The following is a 22,369-nucleotide window of genomic DNA, read 5'->3' on the forward strand; positions in this document are numbered from 1 at the left end:
TTACATAAAAAAAATATTATATATATATATATATATATATAAATGGGAGATTGGTGGAAACTAAATAATGACATCAATTTCCTTCATTATCTTACTATGACGCGTTTCTCTTCATACAAGAACCATGCAATCTCAAAACTAATTAAGAAAATGTCAACGAAATAGAATCTTTTATTATGAGCATCTCTTGGATGTGCTCAATGTCAATACCTATGAACGCAATTATCGAACACCACCTAAACATTAGTACAATAAGCTTTCTATTTGTAAAAACTAAAAAGAAAGAAAATGGGGAGCTCAACTTCTCAGTAAGTAACCACCAACCTTAACGAGCTGGATCAAGCACATAGAAATAAATAATAATAAAATTCACCATTATTCAAAGTAAATAAACTTCGTAAGGAGCCTATATTTTCTAATTAGTCTAAACTATTAACTATGAAATTATCTCCACACTCATGAAGGTTGAAATCATGTAATATCTTCCCTTCTATCACGCTATAGTAGAATCATTTATCATGTAAGTTTGCGTTAATTGATTTTACAATAAATCCTATAGAAAAAGGTAAAAATTTTGTGAGTTACCATTACATATAGAAAGAATATAAAGAAACATTATTTTGTTATCTCAGAACATCACTTTATGTATTTATTTTTTATTGTGAGATTGGAGGAAATAAAATAAAAACATCCCTCAAAGATCCATACATCTTATCAACCAAATGACAAAATTTAACTACAAAATTAATTGTAACCTTAAACTACAACTTTTCTCAATATTTTTTTATTGGATGTGAGTTTTAACAAATCTACCATTGAATTACATATTCTTCTTATATCCTCCATGCTTGCAAAATTTCTAAAAAATAAAAAATCAATATCCATGTCATTAATAAATTGTTTAAATTGCAAATTTTTATAATTTAAATTTATACATAAAATATAAGTTTATAAGTCATATTGTAAATAATATCCGATTGACACAAAATTTAACATATGTATTAAGAGCGTAAAGAACATGCAATTCAACGGTTAGATTTTCAAAATATGTAATAATATTTATTTTATTGAGTAAAATTGTAGCCTTAAACTATAACTAACTTTGTAACTAAACTTTGTCCTTAACCAAATTAACAACTCACATGCTCTTGATTAGTGAATTTAAAAAAAAAAAAAAAAAAAAAAAAAAAAAAAAAAAAAAAAAAACTATGATTAGTGAAAAAGAAGACACTCGTGTTATAACAGAACACTATTGACACTGTTTCGTGTTATAACAGGCAACACTATTTCATAGAGTGAATGTTAGAGCCTGTCTTAGTAATTGATTTGATGGCATTATAGGGGGATGGTTTGTACAATGCAGTGGTAACCTAAAACAAGCTCATTCTCTCTCTTGGACATTCTGAGCAAAAAAACAAATTTACCCAGTATGAAATAATCCATAGAACTTTCTAGATGCACTATATATCTAGTAAATGACCCATTAAATGTCATAAAATTATAAATACATATAGATTATTTTATAATTCGCCATATATGAGATTGAAGAAATTTTCCTCCAAACTGTTTGGAAGTAAATTTCATGCAAATTAAAAATGGTGATAAACTGTTCCATATTACCTACACCGCAGTCCTAGTTTCATATTCCAGCGTAGAAAGAAAAAAAATCCAGGGTAAACAAATTCCTTAAAGTACAGTGTCTTTTCAAAGCCTTGAGGCTGGTAGAATTCTTTCATTGACTAAAAAACCTACATAAACGATATTTAATTCTCCTTGAACAGCAAAAGCCCTGGTCTAAATTTATCAGTGTCAGAATCCTTACAGTAGTAATTGAAAGGGACTTAAGGGGAAAAAAATTAAATTGGAATAATTGGAAAAAGGTGTATCAAACACAAACTGTCAGCTCAGCCTTGAACAGTTGTATGAATATCCGAAAGACCTATGTATCTAAGAGAAACTTTTTGTAAACTGAATCGATATCAGTTTTAACTAATTTATGAATCATCACCTTATAATGGGCCAAACCAATCCAAAATTCACAATCAAACAAGAAAATGCAGCCGTTTTTTTACTCCTGAAGTTATTGTACTCCTATCCAACGAGCATAATCAACCCACCTGCCAAGAAGTTGAGAAAGGTGAGTTATTGGGGGAGGAGAAATAATTTTTCAAAATGGAGATTACAAAGGAGTTATAAATCAATCACTCACAATAATGAACCCAAGAATGTGTTGCCTGTCCGAACAGCAAAACTGAAGGCACTCAGCCAAAGTTTGTGCTGGTGTAGCATGGGTTCCAAAATCCGCTGTTCAATAACACCAGCTAGTATTTGGTACCTGTAATACACAATTACATCATTGATACATATTCCAGGTCTCACAAACTATCAGCTCCATTCTGTCATGTAGCGACGTGCTAAAATGTCTCAAGGTATTGATAGTTAATAGATCCACATTAAGAAAGCATTTGTCTTGCGAAAACCAGTCATTCCATTGTATCTTACACAGCATTTGAAATTACTGCATTTTATAAAATTTGAGGAAAATTTAATAACATCTATTTACAATCCAGAAACATGCTATCTTTTATTATATGAATTTTATTAGAAAAAGAAAATAGCATAAATCCTTGATACAAAATCATATTTTGACCATGTCCAATCCTTGTTTCTTGATGAGTCTAATTTAAATTATGGACTTGGGTCAACAAAGTAATGAAAGAAGAATAAAAATATTTCATTCAATAAATTATCACAGTACAGAAAATTATAATTATTTTTTAATTGGTACGTAACTCAGATACTCCATGGAACTTGAATTTGAAACCTCACCAACCATAACAAATTTTAAAAAGAAAAAGAAAAAAAAAAAAACCCAACTACCCCATACTTATTAGGGTTGAAAGTGCCATTTGACCCAAAGACCATAGGCATCACCCCAAAGAAAATGATGCCTGAACATACAGATCATAAACATGATTTTCTACTGAAAAAATTCATAATATAATGGAATGATGTTCAGCCATATTTAACCGTCAATTTTCCAAAATTTGAAAATGACATTTAAGGATGCGGAGTAAGAGAATTCAGGTATTTATTTTAATTTCCTCTACAGTAAGTGTGGTTTAGACTTTTTAATCATAGTGTCATTTTTCCCCTCTCAAAATATACTTTATAAGTATCGATACAAGTGTTTGAAAAGTGTAATTATAGGAGGTTCTAATTGGATCTAAATCATGAGTGATAACTTTATTCGTGATTGTCTACCCAAGGAAGCCCATATTATATTGAATTGTAAACATTCTAAAATACATGAGCCTGTAGATGATTTAAAAAATTAGAAACAGAGGCTGCATGAAGTAGCAGCTAAGTTAGAGCCACTCAAGAAACTGATAATTTAAAACTACATACCGGAGATTGCTAGAAACTGCCATATAGACACCATAGGCAGCACTGGTGGATATTATAGGCACGTTTTCCACTTCAGCTGCAGAATCCTTATTAACAGCCTTCCTTGCATTGATCAAGGCATTTGTCACTGCTGTGCCAACCTACATTAAATTAAATGTATCATAATCCGACATTTCTCAATTTGGTGCATTGGCTTGCATCACTTTGTCTAAGAAAATATACTGAGAAACCTTTGCAACAAATAGTTAGAAAAGGAATGGTTAATATTAGTCAACAGATTGTTCCTCACTATTTTCAACCTTTTATGCATTTAGAACATGTAAAAGTAGCCTTTCATATACGTCCTATTTGCGTGTCTCTGTGGTATTTTTTGTTGGGAATGAAGTGACGCTTTTGGTCATATCTTTTATGGGTAAAACCAATTCATTAAAGCATTCATAGACAACGTAATGAATACAGGAAAATGTGATCTGGTGCATAATGTAAATTAGGAAGATAACCAATGCAAACTGCATTATCCTCAACATATTCCAAGAATATTGATTACAACAGCTCTTGGGCGCCTCCAATTTACTTGAGTTTTTCCCCTTTTATAAATGTATATGCACACATACTTAAGTTCATAATATGCATACATACATACATACATAACATATTAATTACACCCAACATAACATATCAATCAGATGAAAAATCAAGTATAAAAAAATCTACTATACACAAGCAAACAACAATTTATGTAAGAGCCCAGGTTCTTTATTAGTTACCTGAAACTCAGATCCAAAATTTCTACAAACAGCAATTTTATTATCCTACAAATTAGTTAACCTGTGCTTATTCTACCTGTGGAGAAAAGAACAGAAATGTATGAAGATTATCTAACTTTCCCCTGACAGCTTCATAAAGTTCATCTTCAAAAGCGTGAGGTCAAGTGCAGGAAACTGTTAAATTGCTTTAGAGATTATGTGTGTGTTTGGATTCGGATTATCTCAAGTCTGCGTTTCTAATGTTGCGTTAGAATCTACACTCGAACCTCACCAAAAACACTATTCACACAGCTATGTTTTCAATAAGACTATGTTCATTCATATCTTAGAATATACACTCGAACCCACCAAAAACACTCCAAGATCAATAAGACTAGCATGGAAAGTTTTCTTCAAGGAATAGGACCAAAAGTTTCCCTACATTTTCTTGTTTTTAATTAGAATTTTTATTTTTAGTTTCCTTCATTTTTCTCTAAATAACCAAAGACAGGAAGACAACATACATTTCCCCTTCCATTATTTTCTCTTCTTGAAAGTGCACCAATATGCAGTAGAATGGATCCATACAGGGGCTTCATTCTACTACTTCTCACAAAAAGAAACAATAGTAATTTCTGGATTTTAATTAAAGCATATGCAACTCACGAGATAAAGCACTTTAAAGAGCATCTCTCAGCCAACAGAAGACCAAATTTTCATGAGAATTAAAGTCAGCACAAACACTACTTGAAAAAAATAACATGGATTTTGTAACTAGTAAGGCAAGAAAAAACAAGAACTATTTATGATCAATGACAAATAATGGAGACACAACAATTAAAGAGGATGTCAAGGAAAGACAGAATCATGATCAGCCACAAAATTCTATCTAAATTGAACGTCCCAGGAGAAGTATGATAACTAACCAGTGATGAAGCTGTGCCAACTGCAAAAAGCTTTGTTCCATTACGCTACACAAACCAAACCAGAAACTGTAAAGTACGCATATTCATTCTTTTCTTGAAACTTTTAAGGAGGATTCATTAGTAGCAAAATATTCTTTTCACTAAAATTCTGCTTACCACCACTGCTCCAAGTCTCTGTAAAAATGAATATGATGTTCCAGCAAGTGCAACCTGCAATCATATTTTGAGGACCATATAAGTAAATGTGAGTATCTCTTAATTCAAATTATCTAGGCAGATTGTTCAGGTAGTTGCACTAGTCTCTAGGCCAAAAAAAAAAAAATTTGTAACCTGGAATGCATTGTCAGGGCAGTTATGGAAGAACTTGGCAATTGTTCCTGCGCTAGTTGCAAGTGGTGGTCGGAGGGAAACAGTTGGGGCAGGAAGAAAAACAAGCATAAAATCTGCAAGAATGGCCATTACCTAAGAAAGGTAATGACAGAAACATAGATGACGGGAAGTAAATGTTTAAAATATGATGCAAAAACAGGTTTACTGTCTTTAATAAAATGATATCCCATAATGCATAGGATGCAATATTTCTTTCAACTCCCTTGGAAAATCTATAGCACCAAGTATTTTCATCAATTTCATTAAAAACTTAAGAGTGTGTAATTCTTGAAAAATCAAACAATCTGACACCATAGGGATGCAGCCATTTCAGAAAATTATGAAATGAAGGCCAAAATTTTTTTACGTTAGACAATCTGTGAAGAGGAGGCACCTCATCAGGGCCTTTTTGAGTTATACACCAACGGGTGCAAATATATAGTTGACTAAACATTCAAATGAAACTAAGCACATTTATAATCAAATCTACCAGAAGATAACATGTTACTGCTCCTAAATAAATGCATGATTTTTTTTTTGTGATTCAATTAATTCATAATATTTCTTTCTTATCACTCACTAAGAGTGTTTTAACATATTCAAAGGTCCTAATCAATTCAAGAATCCACCAGTTCAAGTAAAATGTTATGAGACCCTATCAATTTAGGTGTCGGCACATCATATACTGCCTCCTTAACATATGGTTAAAAGAAAACATTTTCTTTGGAGGATATAAATAAATTCACCTAAGTTAAAGAAAATGTTCCCTGGTAAGTCATACAACTGATAAGCACTTTAAAGAAAGTGGATTGCTTATAAGCTTGTGCTTCTGCATTGCTATTCATGGACTTAGGACCAATTAAGTTGGATGACACCTGAAACGCTTGTACTCTTCATTTTCCAATGGAGTAGACAAGTTGAGAAAACAAGTCATGAATGTCATTCAATGTGCCAACTCAAAACCTCGACAAAATGGAAAACCTTCAGAAAACATCCAAATCTTAATACCTGGACATACCCACATCAAAGTTCACATTGCATTGACAAGCACTATAAAACTATTTCCATTAAAATTTAACATAGGAAGTAAAAGTTTAATTTAAATCCACAATTCACTACGCATAGTTACATGAACAAACTACATTGGATTCTCCCCCATCTCAGCAAGTTATTGATCAATTTTTGGGAAAACAAAAAAGGAAAAAAAATCATCAATTGTAGGTATCTATGCCCAATTGCTCATTCCTAGTATAAATAAGACTAAAGTTAAACTCCATATGTTCTCAGCTTTGGTTACCTATAACCGTCAGATTCTAATAAATTTAACCTTTTAAAAAAAAAAAAAAAAAACCTCTAGTTCTATATAAATGGGTTCAAAAACTGAACTTTGTTTTAAATATACTATAATGTTGACAATTATCATACACCAGGGTTTCTCTTCCAGATCATGCCCAATACCAGGCAGTGATGTAAGCCAAGCTTACAGTGATTTCAAATTATATATCAATATATGTATGTATGTATGATGATGATTGATATATCCATACCACATCAGCAAAGACAATCTCCAGCTCATTGAAAAAGTTCTCTCTCCGGCGTTCATACTCTGCAGCAGTCTAGAAAATAAAACATAAAAAATAAAAAGGATTATCTACATAAATCAAAGAAAGGAGAATTAAAGGTTTATTACTAAGAACTGAGTATGGGGATAGAACCCCATGTGCAGAGAGAGAGGGAAAAGCAATCCATTTACAAACTTAATGGGAAAACAGGCATGCATTCTACAAAATATAAAAATTTCTTCCTTTAGCATGCCATAATTAGGCATCCAGTAAAACAAAACTTTTCTAGTTTTCCATAACAATAAGATGAGCTTTATGGTTTGCTGAGGCTTCTTATAGATTCGTCAGCCAGAGGCATACACATAATTTTCCATGTTGTCCATTTATCAACTTGATAGTTTCTGATACCAAAAAGTACATTGTATGTCTATCACAGATTCTTTCAATGTTATAAAAAGAAAATGCAAATCTTCCCTCATTTCCCTGAAACTTGAAGTGAAGTTGCATTCAGCAAATTTTCTAGTAAAAAATCTGCTTGCACATATGACACCCATAAAAACCAAACAACTTCACCAAGACCCTATTTTCATTACTTAATCCTTGTTCATCATTCCCCCCTCCCCCCAAACTTCACATGGTCTCAAACATATCCCATCGCATTCCATCAAAGCCAGCACAACTTTCTAAACTATAAACAATCAGCAAAATAATTAATTTAACATTAAAAAAAGAAAAAAGAAAAAGAATCACCCTCATAACCCATACACAATTTTATCTCATCATCAGAATGCACAAAACCCATATAAAAAATTTAAAAACAAACAACACTTTCACTAACCAAAAAGCAAACTCCATCGGAACATTGACCCAAAAAACTCCCATTTTCAAATAACAACATCCCAAAGATAACACATTTATAAACCACAAGCCAAGTAAACAATTAACAAAAACCAAACTTTAAATAACAAAATGTGCTTTCTTATCAAAACTTTAAATAACAAAAAAAAAAAAAAAAAATTATTGTTGAGTTACACAAACACCCAGTGGGTTTTAAAATCCACGATCTCACCCTGCAACTTGGGGGAAGGAAGTGCCATTTGTGCCAAAGCTCATTCCTACCAAAACTTCACAAAAATTGAGAATGGCACACGCATTGTCAAATACACAAAGGGTTTGGACCAAGTATAACAGCTATATATAACCAGAAGCTCCAAAAGTACAAAGAATTCTCCCGCAACCAAAAATAAAAATCCAAAGACAACCAAAAGATAGGAGACCCAACAAATAACAGCATCGAAAAATACCACATTTACCAACCATTGAAAATTCCACAGTAAATACCCACTATGATTATCGCCATCCATCCATGTATTTTTCAGGTGTTTTAATCTCAACCATTCCTTCGTGAATATAAATAAAAGACTAAGATTAAAACAATTCAAATAAACAATATTGATCATAATTTCAAGTGTTTTAATCTCCACAATTTCTTCATGAATATTTGACAACAACAACAAAAAAAAAACAAAAAAACAAAAAACAAAAACAAAAACAAAAACAAAAAAAAACAAAACTAAACAAAATTAAAACACTTTTTAAGTAAAGAATTCTGACCATAGTGGTATCTACGATGATTATTATGATCATAAAAATGCATTTCAACTGTGTAAAAATCTCCACCATTCGTTTGACACTTTCAAATAAACAACCCTGATCACATTTTCAAGTGTTCTGCTTTGAAATCTCCACCATTCATTCTAAACATAAATAAACGAACTCTGATTATAAATTATAGTGTGCATATACATACGATATTGTGAAAGAAGTTGAAAACGACACGAACACACTCATTGTAAAACATTGAGAGAGAGGGAGAGAGACCTTGGTGAACATGCCAACGCCGCATTCCATGAAGACCTTAGCAAGGAAGAGATCGTCAGCCAACAGCCTCTCCTTGAACGCACCGAACTGCATCAACCACCGCAACACCGGCGACTTCTCCAGCTCCAAAAACCTCGACACCACCGCGCCGGGGATTCTCCCGGCCTCGATCGCCGCGGCCAAGTCCTTGGGCAAATTCTTCAACGACCTCCCAGCCTCCGCCAGCACCATCAGAGCCTCCTCTCTGTTCTTGTCCTCCGCCGACGACCCCTCATCGCCTCCTCCTCCGCCGCCACCTCCGCCGCTGTTTCCGTTGTGGTTGTTGTTGTTGTTGTCGTCGTCTCCGCCGGGGAATGATACGGCGTCGTTTGCGGTGGAGAAAGCGGTGAGTAGGTGGCGGTGGGGGTTGTTGTTGTAGTGGAGAGAGAGGGAAGCGGGTGAGAGAGAGAGACGGAGGTGGAGGGAAGTGGGCGGCGGTGATGAGGAAGAGAGGAACGGACGGTGAGGATTGGGTTTGGAGAGAGAAGCGTTAGATGATGAGGGAGTGATGAAGCAAAATGCGATCGACATTTTTGTTTCTTCTCTCTCTCTCTCTCTCTAACTCTCTGAAGCTCTCTCCCTCTCTCTCTCTGAACTCTTTTTTGCTCTGTGTGTGTGTGTTTTTTTCTGGTTCTACTTTGGTGTGTTTAATGTAAGACTTTTCTGAGATCTCGTGTTGTGTTGTGTTGTGTTTCGCTCCCACTTTTTGGAGTCGTGGGGGGCGATGTTTCTAAGGAAAGAAGGGTTTTTAGTATTTAGGGGGTTTTTGTTTTTCAACGATTCCCCCCCACAATCACTACTCTTTTTTTGCAGCGCCTGAATTCACGCTCCTAACCACTACTACTATCTATATGCATAATTATTAGTGCATTTTGGAAATGTATTTTACTAAGTTTTTTTTTTTTTTAAATGTGCATTATTGATGATGCAAATGTGTTATAGTACTATTATTTACTAGTATAATAATTTGGAAATATTTTTTTTTATTTTTCAAATAAATAAAAATGATAATCTATTTTTATAAATAGTAACTGTAAATTTTTTTTTTTTTTTGAATGTGCATTTAAAAGTAGTGTAATGATATCGAAAAAGTTTTAGTTAGGAAAAATAAGATGAAAGTGATAGAAAAAGAAGACTAAATTTTAGGAGTTTAATACTTTTTAAATTAGGGGTGTTTCACTTTTATTCGGATGAAAAAAGAATAAAAAATGCTAAATTTTAGAGATGAACGTGTAAGGAAAAAATCCTAAATTTTAAGAGTTCACTTTTTGAATTTAAAATGAAATTTATTATTTAATATTTATGACCCTCTTTCTAAGAGAAATTACCATTTATTAATGAGAATATTTTTTAACCACGTAAAAGTTCAGTTCAAAAAGGGGAATTCTCTTATATATAGTATATATAGATTATGGTATTTGTAGGATTCAGGCTCAGGATTTAATAAGCAAGATACAAATGGGAAGGTTGTTCGAGGAGGAATATCTCCTCGGATACAATAAGTACAACTCAAATATATATTCTAATGACCAGAGTGACCTTCCATGAAGTTCCAATGATAGGGACGTGCATCATGAACATACGAGAAGGAGGAGAACCCAAAAATATCCAAGAGAAAACTGATACCACCGCATTGAATGCACTGCAGCTATTTTCTGACCGCATTTATGTGGAGAATACCTCTGAACAGTGCTGCCTTGGCTATCACAACTCACAGAAAGTCAAAGAGGGTGTCTAATGGGACAAGTACTAAAAAAAGGGTTCAGATGACCAACAAGTGTAGAATCAAGATGGTCTAAAAGAAGCTATATAATGTAAGCGACCATCTATGAGGAAAGAATCGGAAAAAGAGAAAGAAAACACTGTAGCCATCAAAATTATAATTGTATTTGGTCTAGTTGATTTATATAATGACTTACCTCCTTTGACAGTGAATTGATTCCAATCAGTGCTTCTTGTTCTTGTTTGACCATCATTTAAATCCATATTAGCCATTGTCCAATTCATTAGGACCTAGTTCTTTGACCCACTCTCTACAAATTTATTGTACTGGGCTCACTAGACCAAGATCTCATACATCTTGGGCTTGAGCTGCTAAGCGTGTCCTTACGGTATTAATTAATAGATAGAATTTTAGGAACTTTATGGTATGATTAGTAAGGTTTCTACAAGTGGGACTCACATGCTGTGAGAGGCTTATGGCATTTACACGATCTCTTCTCCTATATATGCTAACAAGAATACATTGTTACCATATATGTTACCAAGAATCTGTTGTCATTTTGATGATAAGTAAATGGTAATTGTATTATATATAAAGGTTATTGACGTAATTTGCAATATATCCTACTTTTTTTAGTATTTTGATATTTATTATGGGGAGGTGAGAATTTGAATTCTGGATATATTTATTGAAAATAACAATAGGTGAAAATGGTTGAATTACAAATCTCTTAGCTTAATATAATATTTATACAAAAATAGATATCAAGAAAATGACTAGAAGAAAAAGAAAAAGACTAAGGTTATGTTTGATAACAGTTTTTATTTTCTATTTTCAAAAACTTGTTTTTGGGAATATAAAGAAAAAACAATTTTCTTATATTTTTGAAATCAAAAACATGTTTGGTTAGTTAAACTTAAAAAAATAGTTTTTTGAAGAAAAAATATAAAATACTAAAATATGTTGTTTTTAAGATTTGAACACTAATACTAACTCATTAAATGAGACTGATTCATTAAATTAAATGTGTGTTTTCATTGACTTTTGAAAATTAAAAATTGAAAACAACATTTTGCATGTTTTCAGTTTCCTTCACAAATTGAGTTTTAAGAACAGTTTTTATCTTCTATCCATTTTGGGTTACAAAACAAGTTTTTTAGTATCAAAAATAGAAAATTGTTTTTTGAAACAGAAAATAAGGGGAAAAAAGTTACCAAACATACCCTAACACAAGTGTCACTCTATTTTTCTCAACAAAAAAAAAAAAAAAAAAGTGACACCCATTTGTTTTTGTATTATATTTTCTTTATTCAAATCCAACATCTTTATTATATTATTATTACTGTTGTTGTTATTGTTGAAAGTGGTTAAACGTCTACTACTTTTTGTCATTTGAAAAGTCAAATAAATAGTTAAATACTACTTTAGAATACTAGTTAAGTGCAAAATAAATTGATTAAATAGTAGTTCATACTGCACAATATAGTTGTGTTTGACATTGGCTTAAAAAACCAGTTTTTTTTAGGGTCTCATTACACTTTTTTGTACTATTTATAAGTTTTACTATACTATTTCAGTTATTTTTTAGCTTTATTTATAGTACTTTTAGAAGAAGAAAAAATTTCAGTTTTAATTAAATAAACTGTTTCCAAACGGACTCTATGGATACAATGTCTGTACTACTTAAAACGGAGTATAATTATCCCTAAAGTGAGAAAAGGAAAAATTAAATATATTCCTTTAATTTATAAATTTAGACTCTGTGAATGTAAAACACAAATAAATCTTTCTAATGATTTTTTTTTTTCATTTTTTTATAGCTTTCTATTGATTTTCGTGCATAACCAATTTCCAAAAATGTTCTTCACAAATGTATGCAATATATGCATTACTTTCTCTTTTCTTTTTTGAGCAAAATGTATGCATTACCTAATTATTTTGGGAGAAACCAAAAATATAAGAAACTTCTTGAGAGGACCGTCCAAATTGTCAGTTGGAGCGTGTGGGACACGGTCAGTAAAGACGCGTGATACGATTTCGAGATCTTGGTTGTGGGTTGGTAGGAATAGACTCTTTACACATTAGTTGTGACAGCGGGAGCGTGGGCTCGGTTTAGGTCTTGCTAGTTGTTGCCAATTACCACCTTGAATACTACGTTATTTTAGTTCTCCACTCTAAATTCTGAAATTGTCTTCATATAAGCTCTGGTGCTAATCCCAATTTTATTTTGTCAACAATGTCTTATGTGTTCTAGTTAAGAAAAAATAAACAATTTAATTATGAGGTATATATTATTTCGGAGAAAGAAATATAAAGTACTCGTCAATAATTCTTTTTTTTTTTTCAAATACAAAATGAGTCTTTGGTGTGGTCTCATTGACCTCACACTACATGACGGTAATGGGTAATACTACGTGTACTACCAGAACCTTGATGAAACTATCATTATGGGCACAACACATTCGTTGAGCGTCACTATTCAAACAACTCAACTCTTACCAAGTATCATTTGAAACGATACGATAACTCTTACCACCAAGTCATACTCCACAATGGTTCAATAATTCATAAGTTTGCATGCATGAATTATTATGTTTGTGTATTTTTCTTGATATTTGTCTACGTTTTAATTTATTTTGTTGTAAACATATAAAATATATAGAAACATTATGTAATAAAATATTTGTGGTTTCTTTTCAATTGGAGAGGTTCTAAATGAGCCCTTTTTTCTTTGAGAAAACAAATTACAAAGGAATATTACTTTTGTTTTGGTTCTAGATTCAGTCATTGAAAATGAATTGATTATACATTAAAAAATGGGACTTGAAAAGGGCATATTAGTTAGCTTAAAGTTAAATGTGATGCTGATAAAGAGTTAGCTTAATCAAAAGGAGGCAATGCGGTGTAAATATTATTCTGGTATTAAATTATTCTATAAAAAAATTATACCATGCCCTTTTTTTTTCTTTTTTTTATAACAGCCCTTTTTTATTCCTAACCATGTAATTTACCTATATACCATATTTGTTGAGTAGACACTTGTCAAGATACAAAAGGAAGTAATGCAGCTAAGAGGAGCAGAATCAAGAGCACAGATAAGAAGCAAAGCTCAGTTTGTACAATAAATGACAACAGTCATAATAAATAGAAACGGCATGTAGTTTTAGTTTCTTATATGTATTTAACTTAGCATGTGATAGGCACGTGTATTAGTTTGGTTAAATCTGTTAGATTGCTAGTTAGTTACTGGTGGAGGGAAAGATTAGTTACAGCTTTGGTTCAGTTACATTTTTGGTGTAGAGTCTCAATTCTCCAGAACTCTCCTCTATTTTCTGTTAACACTTCAATTTATTTATTTTATTGTAATTTTTACTAATTATATACACAAAATGATGGAAGAGATCAAGTGTTATAACTTAAAATTAAAAATGGACATCAGGGATCTAAAATCTAAATATTATATAATTTGTTTTTGTTTTATTTTTTATTTTTAAATTCAATAGCTGGAGGAATGATTTTTGAACCCAAAACTTATTTATCAAATATACCAAAAAGTGGTATAGTTGAGTTCAAGACTATTGACCAGTTATTTTATCTCTTGTTAAAGAAAAATAAAAACCAACCTTGTCAATCAAGAAATTCAATTTACCAAGATACTTATTCACTTTTTATATGGAAAAATATTCCTTCAAAGTCAATAAACACAAATTTCATAACTGCTATAATATACTATTTTATTTTATTTAAAAAGTTAATATTATTTTCTATTGTATTTTGTTTAAATTTAAATAAAAAAATAAGTCTTGTAACTTAACTTGTTGCCATTTTCTGATACTTTCAATGGAGGCATTCAGGATTCTGATCCTCCCACTCCTAATTATCATCAATTTATTAAAAAAAATTAAGAAAATTAATTTTAGAAATGTGCTAAATAATATTTCTTTAAATTCTTTTTTTAATTGGACAAACAAATTTGAACAAAAAAACAAAGGAATTCTCATAACAAAAAATAAAATAAAAAGGAGTGCATTAAAACCCTTTTTGTTTAAGAACAATCAGCCTATTAAATAGAATGAAAATTAGCAATTACAAGAAAATAAATATTTGGAAAAACACACTCTATCGAGACTAACAAAATGTCTAATTGTCTTGCTCTTCTAGCTAGAGCATGGGCTACATAATTGTCTTGCCGCCTTATACAAAGAAAGAATAAGTTCTAAGTGAACCCAAAATAGACGGAATGACTTTAAAACAAGGTTATCGATTCCATACTGTACCGGCCGGTACGACTGGAATATATTATACCGACCAGCAATCCGATACGCTCGACCCCCCTGTTTCGTACCGGAAAAAATATTGGCCGTACCGGCCGGAACAGAATTTTTTTTTTTTTTTTTTTAAGTTTTGTAATTTTTGAATTTTTGTTAGGACAGAATGGTAACTTATTTGCATTAACTTATTAGTATTATTTGTTTTCTTAGTATGCAATGGTAACTTTTAAGCTTTCTATTTTATTTTTTTATTTTTTTTCCCTTTTAATTGATACTAAAGTCTAAAACCATGAATAATTAGTTCTAAATTCAGGAAATGTTTTATGGTAAACTTTATATTTATTATAATATATATATACACAGGCACATACATACATACATACATATATATATTTATTTATTTATAAATATAAAAAATAGCAATAAATCCAAAACGGTACACCAATATTGACTGGTATCCGAAATATATCGTACCGGTGGTCAAACCGGTACGGCCTCCGGTACGGTATTGACATCCTTGCTTTAAAAAGGAGTGCATTATAACCTGATATAAAGTACATAAGAAAGAAAATACTAAAGCTGAAAAAGGGGTAAAAAAGAAGAAGAAACTACTAGTACTAAATGATAAATTTCTTAAATATATAGAGCTATATTCTTTATTAATGAGCTGGAATCTTAGAATCTGGTGGTTGGTGTTAGATTCAATTTGATAGTTGTTGATACGATTTCCTAAGACTTGGGAAGTCGTATTCAAACTTTTTAAAGTTTTAAACCCAGCCACTTTTATTGGCTCATTGCTTCTCTCTTTGTTTTGAGACTTTTCCAACCAATTGGGCTTGGACCGACGCGAAACAGTTGCCGCTTTAGGGGACAGTGGTCCATACAATGTCATTAATTCTGATAATTTAATCCAGACTGCAATTTGTCTTCTTTTTTTTTTAATCTTTTCTTCTTCTTCTTTTTTAATGAGTTTGCTTCTCCAACTCTTTTATTTCCCAATATTTTGGTGATACCATTACGAATTTCATAATATTTCCAAATTTTCATGTAAGAAAAAAAAAACTATTGAATTTTGTGCACCTTCGTTTTGCAATTACATATTATTTATAATTAAATTTGTTTTACAACATATTGAGATATTTAAAAGTTCTTATCTACCTTTAGAATTAAAAATTTAAAATCATATTCCTATCTTCTACTATGAATAGATTGTATTTTGTCATGTCATTAAAATATATATAAATGTTGATTATCAGCACTTAAGTAATTATTTAAATGATTAATCATATGACAAAAAATTGCGGATATATGCCTTTGATTTTTGGAATAGCCATTACTCTTGATCCTAGGTTTACAAGTAAAGAGTTTACTTTTTTTGGAAATAATTTATAATGATGTTGAAAAAATTCGAGACCATACGATCATTTCAAACTCAATGACACAATTATTTGATTATTATAGGAATGCTTATAAAAATTCTGAAATAGGTGCCTAAACACACAACACAAAAAGCTCTTTGTCCACCACTAGTTTTCTAGGTGACCAAGAAGAACAAAATGCTTATCACATGGTTAAAAGAAGAAGAGAACAGGCATCTTTAGTAACATCAAGTGGCTTATATGAGTTACAACGTTATTTGAATCAACCTTTACTTGAAATCAAGAAAGAAGGATCGTTTGATTTATTGGGTTGGTGGAAAACAAATCAAAGTAAGTATCTTGTACTTTCTATTAGGGCTCGTGAAATATTATCAGTTCATGAGTGGAAGCAACTTTTTCTACTAGTGGTAAAGTTGTATCTAACAAGAGATGTGGTCTTAGTTCTGAGGCTATCGTGTGCAACACCCATAGAAGAGTCATTGCAAAGACAAAGGTTCATAAGCAACTCAGTACAAATCTAACCCAACAAGCACAACAGAACTACAATTACAAAAAACTTAGTTCCTAAATTTCGGGGCCAACAATGGTTCCTCAACAAACTAATTAGGGTCAGTCAAATCTAACCCAACAAGTGCAAGACCTAAATAGTTAAGAAACACTGTGAGAATTTGACAACAATGAAATATGTTATTGTTCCAAATTCAGGCCCCGCATAGCCAAATAAATTAAACTAAACTAATTCCAGCTAACATTAACTACAACTATACAAGCAAAAGTGAGAAATGCCCATTATTGAATTTACCAAATCATACTCATCAAAAATCCTCTCTTACTGAGCCTGTTAGATAGTAGCTCATAATTTGAATGAGAATGTAACACTGGTATGGTAAACATATATTGGCAAATTCAATGTATTGGGTTAGGGTTTCTTGTAAATTCATTGTAAACCCTTCTTTTTCATGCAGTTGAATTCTCAACTGCTAACTCCCATGGATGTAGGCACATTGTTGAACCACATAAATCTTTGTGCTATTTATTTATTTTCACTAACATTGCTCAGATCTGAAATCTTCAACAAAGCCAAAGCACTCTCCAATTACACATATATCAGATGCAGCCCAATATATAAACACATATTAAAACAATCTGCAAATACAATGATACAACAGGGGGAAAAAAAATCTCAACTCTCAGATTCATCCAAAAGTACAAAGACCCAAATGAATTTCCTTGCTAGAAATTAAATAAAAACAAAATTTAGCAATATACATTTACATAAAAAGGCAAAAAGCCATTAGAAAATGCATTGGAAAACTAAAAGTAAGATATGGAAATGAGAAACAATTACCCATGGGATGGAGTGCAAAGTGTTACATGGGTAATAGTTTAGGAGGATAAGTATGCATTGTCATAGTTTAAGATGTTATATGAGTAATAGTTTAGGAGGGTTAAGTGTATATTCACATGGTTTAGGGGGTAAGGGTCAAATAAGTATAGCTTAAGAGGGTAAAGTGTAATTTCCCCTAGCAACTTAGCATACCTTTTATATTAAAAAAAATTAGACTGAAGCTTTTGTACCGTGCATTTGTGCAATAAGCACAATATAATGTGGACTTGTGTCCAATTTTGAATACGTGTCCGCCTTATATCATGTCTAATGCACAAATATTAGAGTCATATCCATTTTTTTAAGGAATTTTTATTTAGTATGCATGAACTACTAAAAAAGCACAACTAAAATATCTTCTGTTAAGTGAGTTTCAGTTAGTTCAACTGGTAAAGTTTCTAATAGTTGAATAAGAGATTTAGAGTTCAATCTTTGCCTACAAAAAAAAAAAAAAAAAATGACTGATATCTTGGTATGATGATAAAAAGCTATCATTAAGAACGGATACTATAGATTGAAACTCTCTTAAAAAAAATAAAATTGTTCATCTACTTTTATAAAAGACATGAAATAAAGCGATATATTGTATTAGCAGTTAAGATAAAATATAAATGATATATACAGAAAAAAGAAAAGAAAAGAATTTATTGTTTAATTCTCCAAGAATGAAATGTTGGTTGTTTTTTTTGGGTGTTGAGCAACTTGTTGTGGAGCTCGATGCTACCCTTATTCTTGTGTTGCTTACTTGCTTAATAAACCACCTCCTCCTAATCATGTTTACAATTACAGTGTCAGTGATTGTAGATGATTAATGATGTGAATTCCATTATATGAGCTTAACATTTCTATTGTAATGAGGGAGCGTAGCTAGAAATTTTTTATTTGGAGGGCCAATTTATAGTATTGACATAAATATAAGGTGGAAATACCATTTTGGTCATTACATTTTGGTGTCACAATCAATTTGGTCCCTACATTTTTGGAGCAATCAATTTGGTTCTTACTATTTTCAAATCACAATTAATTTAATCCTTACCGTTAGATGACTAACAGAATTTGCTAAGGTGGCAGACGGAATGCATACATGGCATAAATTAAATTAAAATATAAATAGTCATTCCACGTCAATTTCCATGTGACTCTCACATGACTCACTTATTACCAACACTCTCACTCACTATCAAACACTATTGAATTCAAAATAATCAAATTAAAATTCCAAATCCCTAACCCACGATGAACATGAACTCCTTCTTCACAGCCAAATCTCTTCCAAATTTTAATTTGGGTATTTTCAAAGTGTGTTTGGGATTACTCCTGGTCCCTTTGGTTTTGTAGAGGACACATATTGCCGACCGACCTCATCTATGTCATCCCATGTCTTGTTTAGTTAGACTGTTGAAGTTGCTTGCTAGTGTTAAACTCTGACCATGTTAGCAAAATTGTCAAGTTGCGTACATCAAGATATTTTTATATGAAGGTGCTATGATTTTTGTTGCTTAGATGAACTAGATTTTTTCATATGACAGTGCAAAGAAGCCTCTTTCATTGTTCGAAGGGGCAGGTGCGTTGGAAGAACCATTTGTTATTAAACTTTGCTCTTTGCCCCCTTATTTTGTGAAGTGGGGAAACAAGATAGGGAAGCCATAATTGAACGTGGTTTGAGCTAAGTGGAAGACAGACATTTTTATTGGTCTTTTTATTCCATATGTGCAAAGGGAATATATAGGTTAACAAAGTTTTTTTTTTTTTAGAAACAGGTCAACAAAGTATTTGGTCACGGTAATCAGTTAACTTCAATGAAAAGAGATTTGGCTATGAAGAAAAAGGAGCTCATGTTCATCGTGGGTTAGAGATTTGGAAATTTAATCTGGGTATTTTGAATTCAATCGTGTTTGACACTGAGTGAGAGTGTTGATGATAAGCGAGTCATGTGAGAGTCACATGAAAGTTGATGTGGAAGTGCTAACCTGGAAGGACTATTTATATTTTAATTTAATTTATGTCACGTCGCATTTCGTTTGCCATCTCAACAAATTCTATTAGTCATTTAACGCTAGAGACTAAATTGACTATAATTTGAAAATAGTAGAGATCAAATTGACCACTCCCAAAATGTAGGGACCAAATTGACTGTGACACCAAAATGTAGGAACTAAAATGGTGTTTTCGCCTAAATATAATTCATAAGTCTATTAAATATTTGATATATAAGTGTATATATATATATATATAATTATATTCTTAAACACTAATAAACATACAAAAACTTACTATAGACATATACAAAAACATCAAAAAAAGTACATTTCATATCAAATTTATTGTCAATGATGATATTTCATGGAATAAAATTGATCAATTATCATCTTCAAAGTAAAATTCCCAGCAATTTCCTTTTTCTATATAAACTATCATATTATCGACCAAAAACTAATCCTTCATTCTATTGTCAAGTCTTTTTTTTACCAGTTTCATAATTGAAAATTCTTGTTATATAGTTGGGCCAAAATGAGAATTTGCCCATTTTATCCAAAACAAGTAGCAAAATGCCCCTGTTCAGAAATTATTTAGCCATATGCCTCTATTTTAAACTCCATTTTCTAAAAATCGAGTTTCAATGAAAAACTCGATTTTTAGAAAGTTGAGTTATAGGCAAAAAACTTTTTTAAAAAAAAAATTACATGGAACTCGAGTTCCATGTAACATTTTGCAGGTAACTCGATTTTCATTAAATCGAGTTTTAAAACAGAGGCATTTTACTAGATAGTTTTAGAACAATGACATTTTGCTACTTGTTTTGGGCAAAATGGGCAAATGCCCATTTTGGCCTATATAGTTGCTATAGAAAATAAAAGAGCCAACACAAGACGAATCAATCTATAAATTTTAGACTTTTCTGAAATTGCTAATCCTCTACATAGCTTAGAAATTGTACAGTTGTACCCATATTTTGAAAATTTGGATTTTTTTTCTTTCACATCAAGCTCATAATGATGCAATTGAAGCTTCAAATGGAAGTTTTGATGATGAATATTAAACAACAAAATCTTAATAAATAAAGCATATTCATAAATAATGGTAAATATTTTTTTGACAAAATTCACTTTTAAAGGCTAGAAACAGGAAAAACAAACCTGAAAGAAACACCCATATAAGAAAGAAAAAAATGATGATGATTGTTGAGAGAGAGAGAGAGAGAGAGAGAGAGAAGAAAACTTATTGTATCAGTTTAGCAAGGAGAAGACATGAATACTGTGTAAGAGAAGTGGGTTAAAGGGTAGAAGGGTACATGAGGCAGATCGGTTTTGCTTCTAGTATTGTTGCTGAATTTTGGGCTTTGAAGGATGGGCTGCTGCTTGCTTCCCAACTTGGCATTTCTAAGCTTCTTGTGGAGTTGGATGCTCAAGTTGTGGTTAACTTGCTGCACTCTTCCAAAACTTGCAATAACTCCTTCTCTTCTCTGCTTAACGATTGCAGATTCCTCCTCCGCCAGTTCCAGCAAGTGAGGGTCAACCATGTCTTTCGAGAAGCGAATAGATGTGCAGATTTGCTTGCTAAAGGAGGCTGCACCCTTGATGGGAATTTTGTTATTTTGGACATTCCTAGTTCGGAAGATCTTTGTAATATTTTAATTTCTGATGCTCTTGGAATGTATTCCTTAAGGCTTGTAGCCAACACTTCGCCTTTTATGGCTAGTTAATGCAATATTTCCCCCATTAACCAAAAAAAAAAAAAAGACATGAATACTGGACAAAAAAATGAATTAATGTACATATATATATATATATATATATATCATTATGAACACGGCATATCAGTTTAAGATGACAAGAGTTTGGTTAATGGGTCACAGGTTGTGTTGACATGGGAGTTGAGAAGAATAAAAAGAGGGGCAATGTGGAATGACGTCTATGTACGTTGGCACTTGGCAGTAATTGTAACACTGAAGTTCATAAAATAAAAATAAAAATAAATAAATAAATAAAAATTGTAACACTAAAGGAATTTTTTATGGGCCATCCCCATGGTCTATTCGATTAAATTTGAATGAACAAGAGACTGGATTTGGGCTGGGATTTAGCCCGTTTTTCAAACCCATAATTGCTTTTTGGATTCATTGGAGTCTATTGTGCTTATAAATAATACAAGAGGGGTTAGTTTTTCATTTTCTTTTAAAACCCTATTTATATAAAATAATTAATCAGGGATCCAACTTTAAATTTTAATTGCATTCAAAATTTTATACCAAATATCATTCTAACTAGACTTTGATTTGATACAAGCTAGTGTCTTTAAATTTGAATTGCTTTTGAGCAAGTATATTTCCAGTTGCACTTTAATTTTCATTCAAATGTCTTTCTATGTGAATGTGATACTATGAACGAGTACACCATGTCTATTATTTGTAATAAATATTATATTATATATTTCAAAAAAATTTCTGTGTAAAATTGATATTTGATGTCCCAAACTTATTAGTTATTATTGACACTTCTATTAGTATTACCATCATTCTCTATATGAATCTTACATTTGGTTCATTGTAATCACAATTCAAAATAGACAAGATTTAATCATCAAAGGACTTTTGTTGTGGATGTAAGCTCATGTACTAGTAAAACAAGCACATTAATCATAGGTTAGTATAACTGTATAGAGTTCTCTAAGATTTTTT

The 22,369-nt window shown here is 31.6% G+C and overlaps 1 protein-coding gene across 1 annotated transcript; it reads right to left on the reverse strand.

Annotated features, from left to right (window-relative positions):
- Positions 1-1,749: 1,749 nt before the first annotated feature.
- Positions 1,750-9,700, reverse strand: LOC115975153 (protein RETICULATA-RELATED 4, chloroplastic). Its single transcript, XM_031095842.1, has 8 exons — positions 8,893-9,700; positions 6,997-7,065; positions 5,411-5,542; positions 5,237-5,290; positions 5,081-5,125; positions 3,409-3,548; positions 2,210-2,335; positions 1,750-2,117 (listed from the first exon to the last, which is right to left on the reverse strand). Exons 1-8 carry the CDS (start codon positions 9,460-9,462, stop codon positions 2,081-2,083), a joined length of 1,173 nt encoding a protein of 390 aa, XP_030951702.1. The 5' UTR covers positions 9,463-9,700; the 3' UTR covers positions 1,750-2,080.
- Between the last annotated feature and the right edge of the window lie 12,669 nt (positions 9,701-22,369).

The sequence above is a fragment of the Quercus lobata genome, chromosome 1, assembly GCF_001633185.2.
Source record: "Quercus lobata isolate SW786 chromosome 1, ValleyOak3.0 Primary Assembly, whole genome shotgun sequence".
Lineage (NCBI taxonomy): Eukaryota > Viridiplantae > Streptophyta > Magnoliopsida > Fagales > Fagaceae > Quercus > Quercus lobata.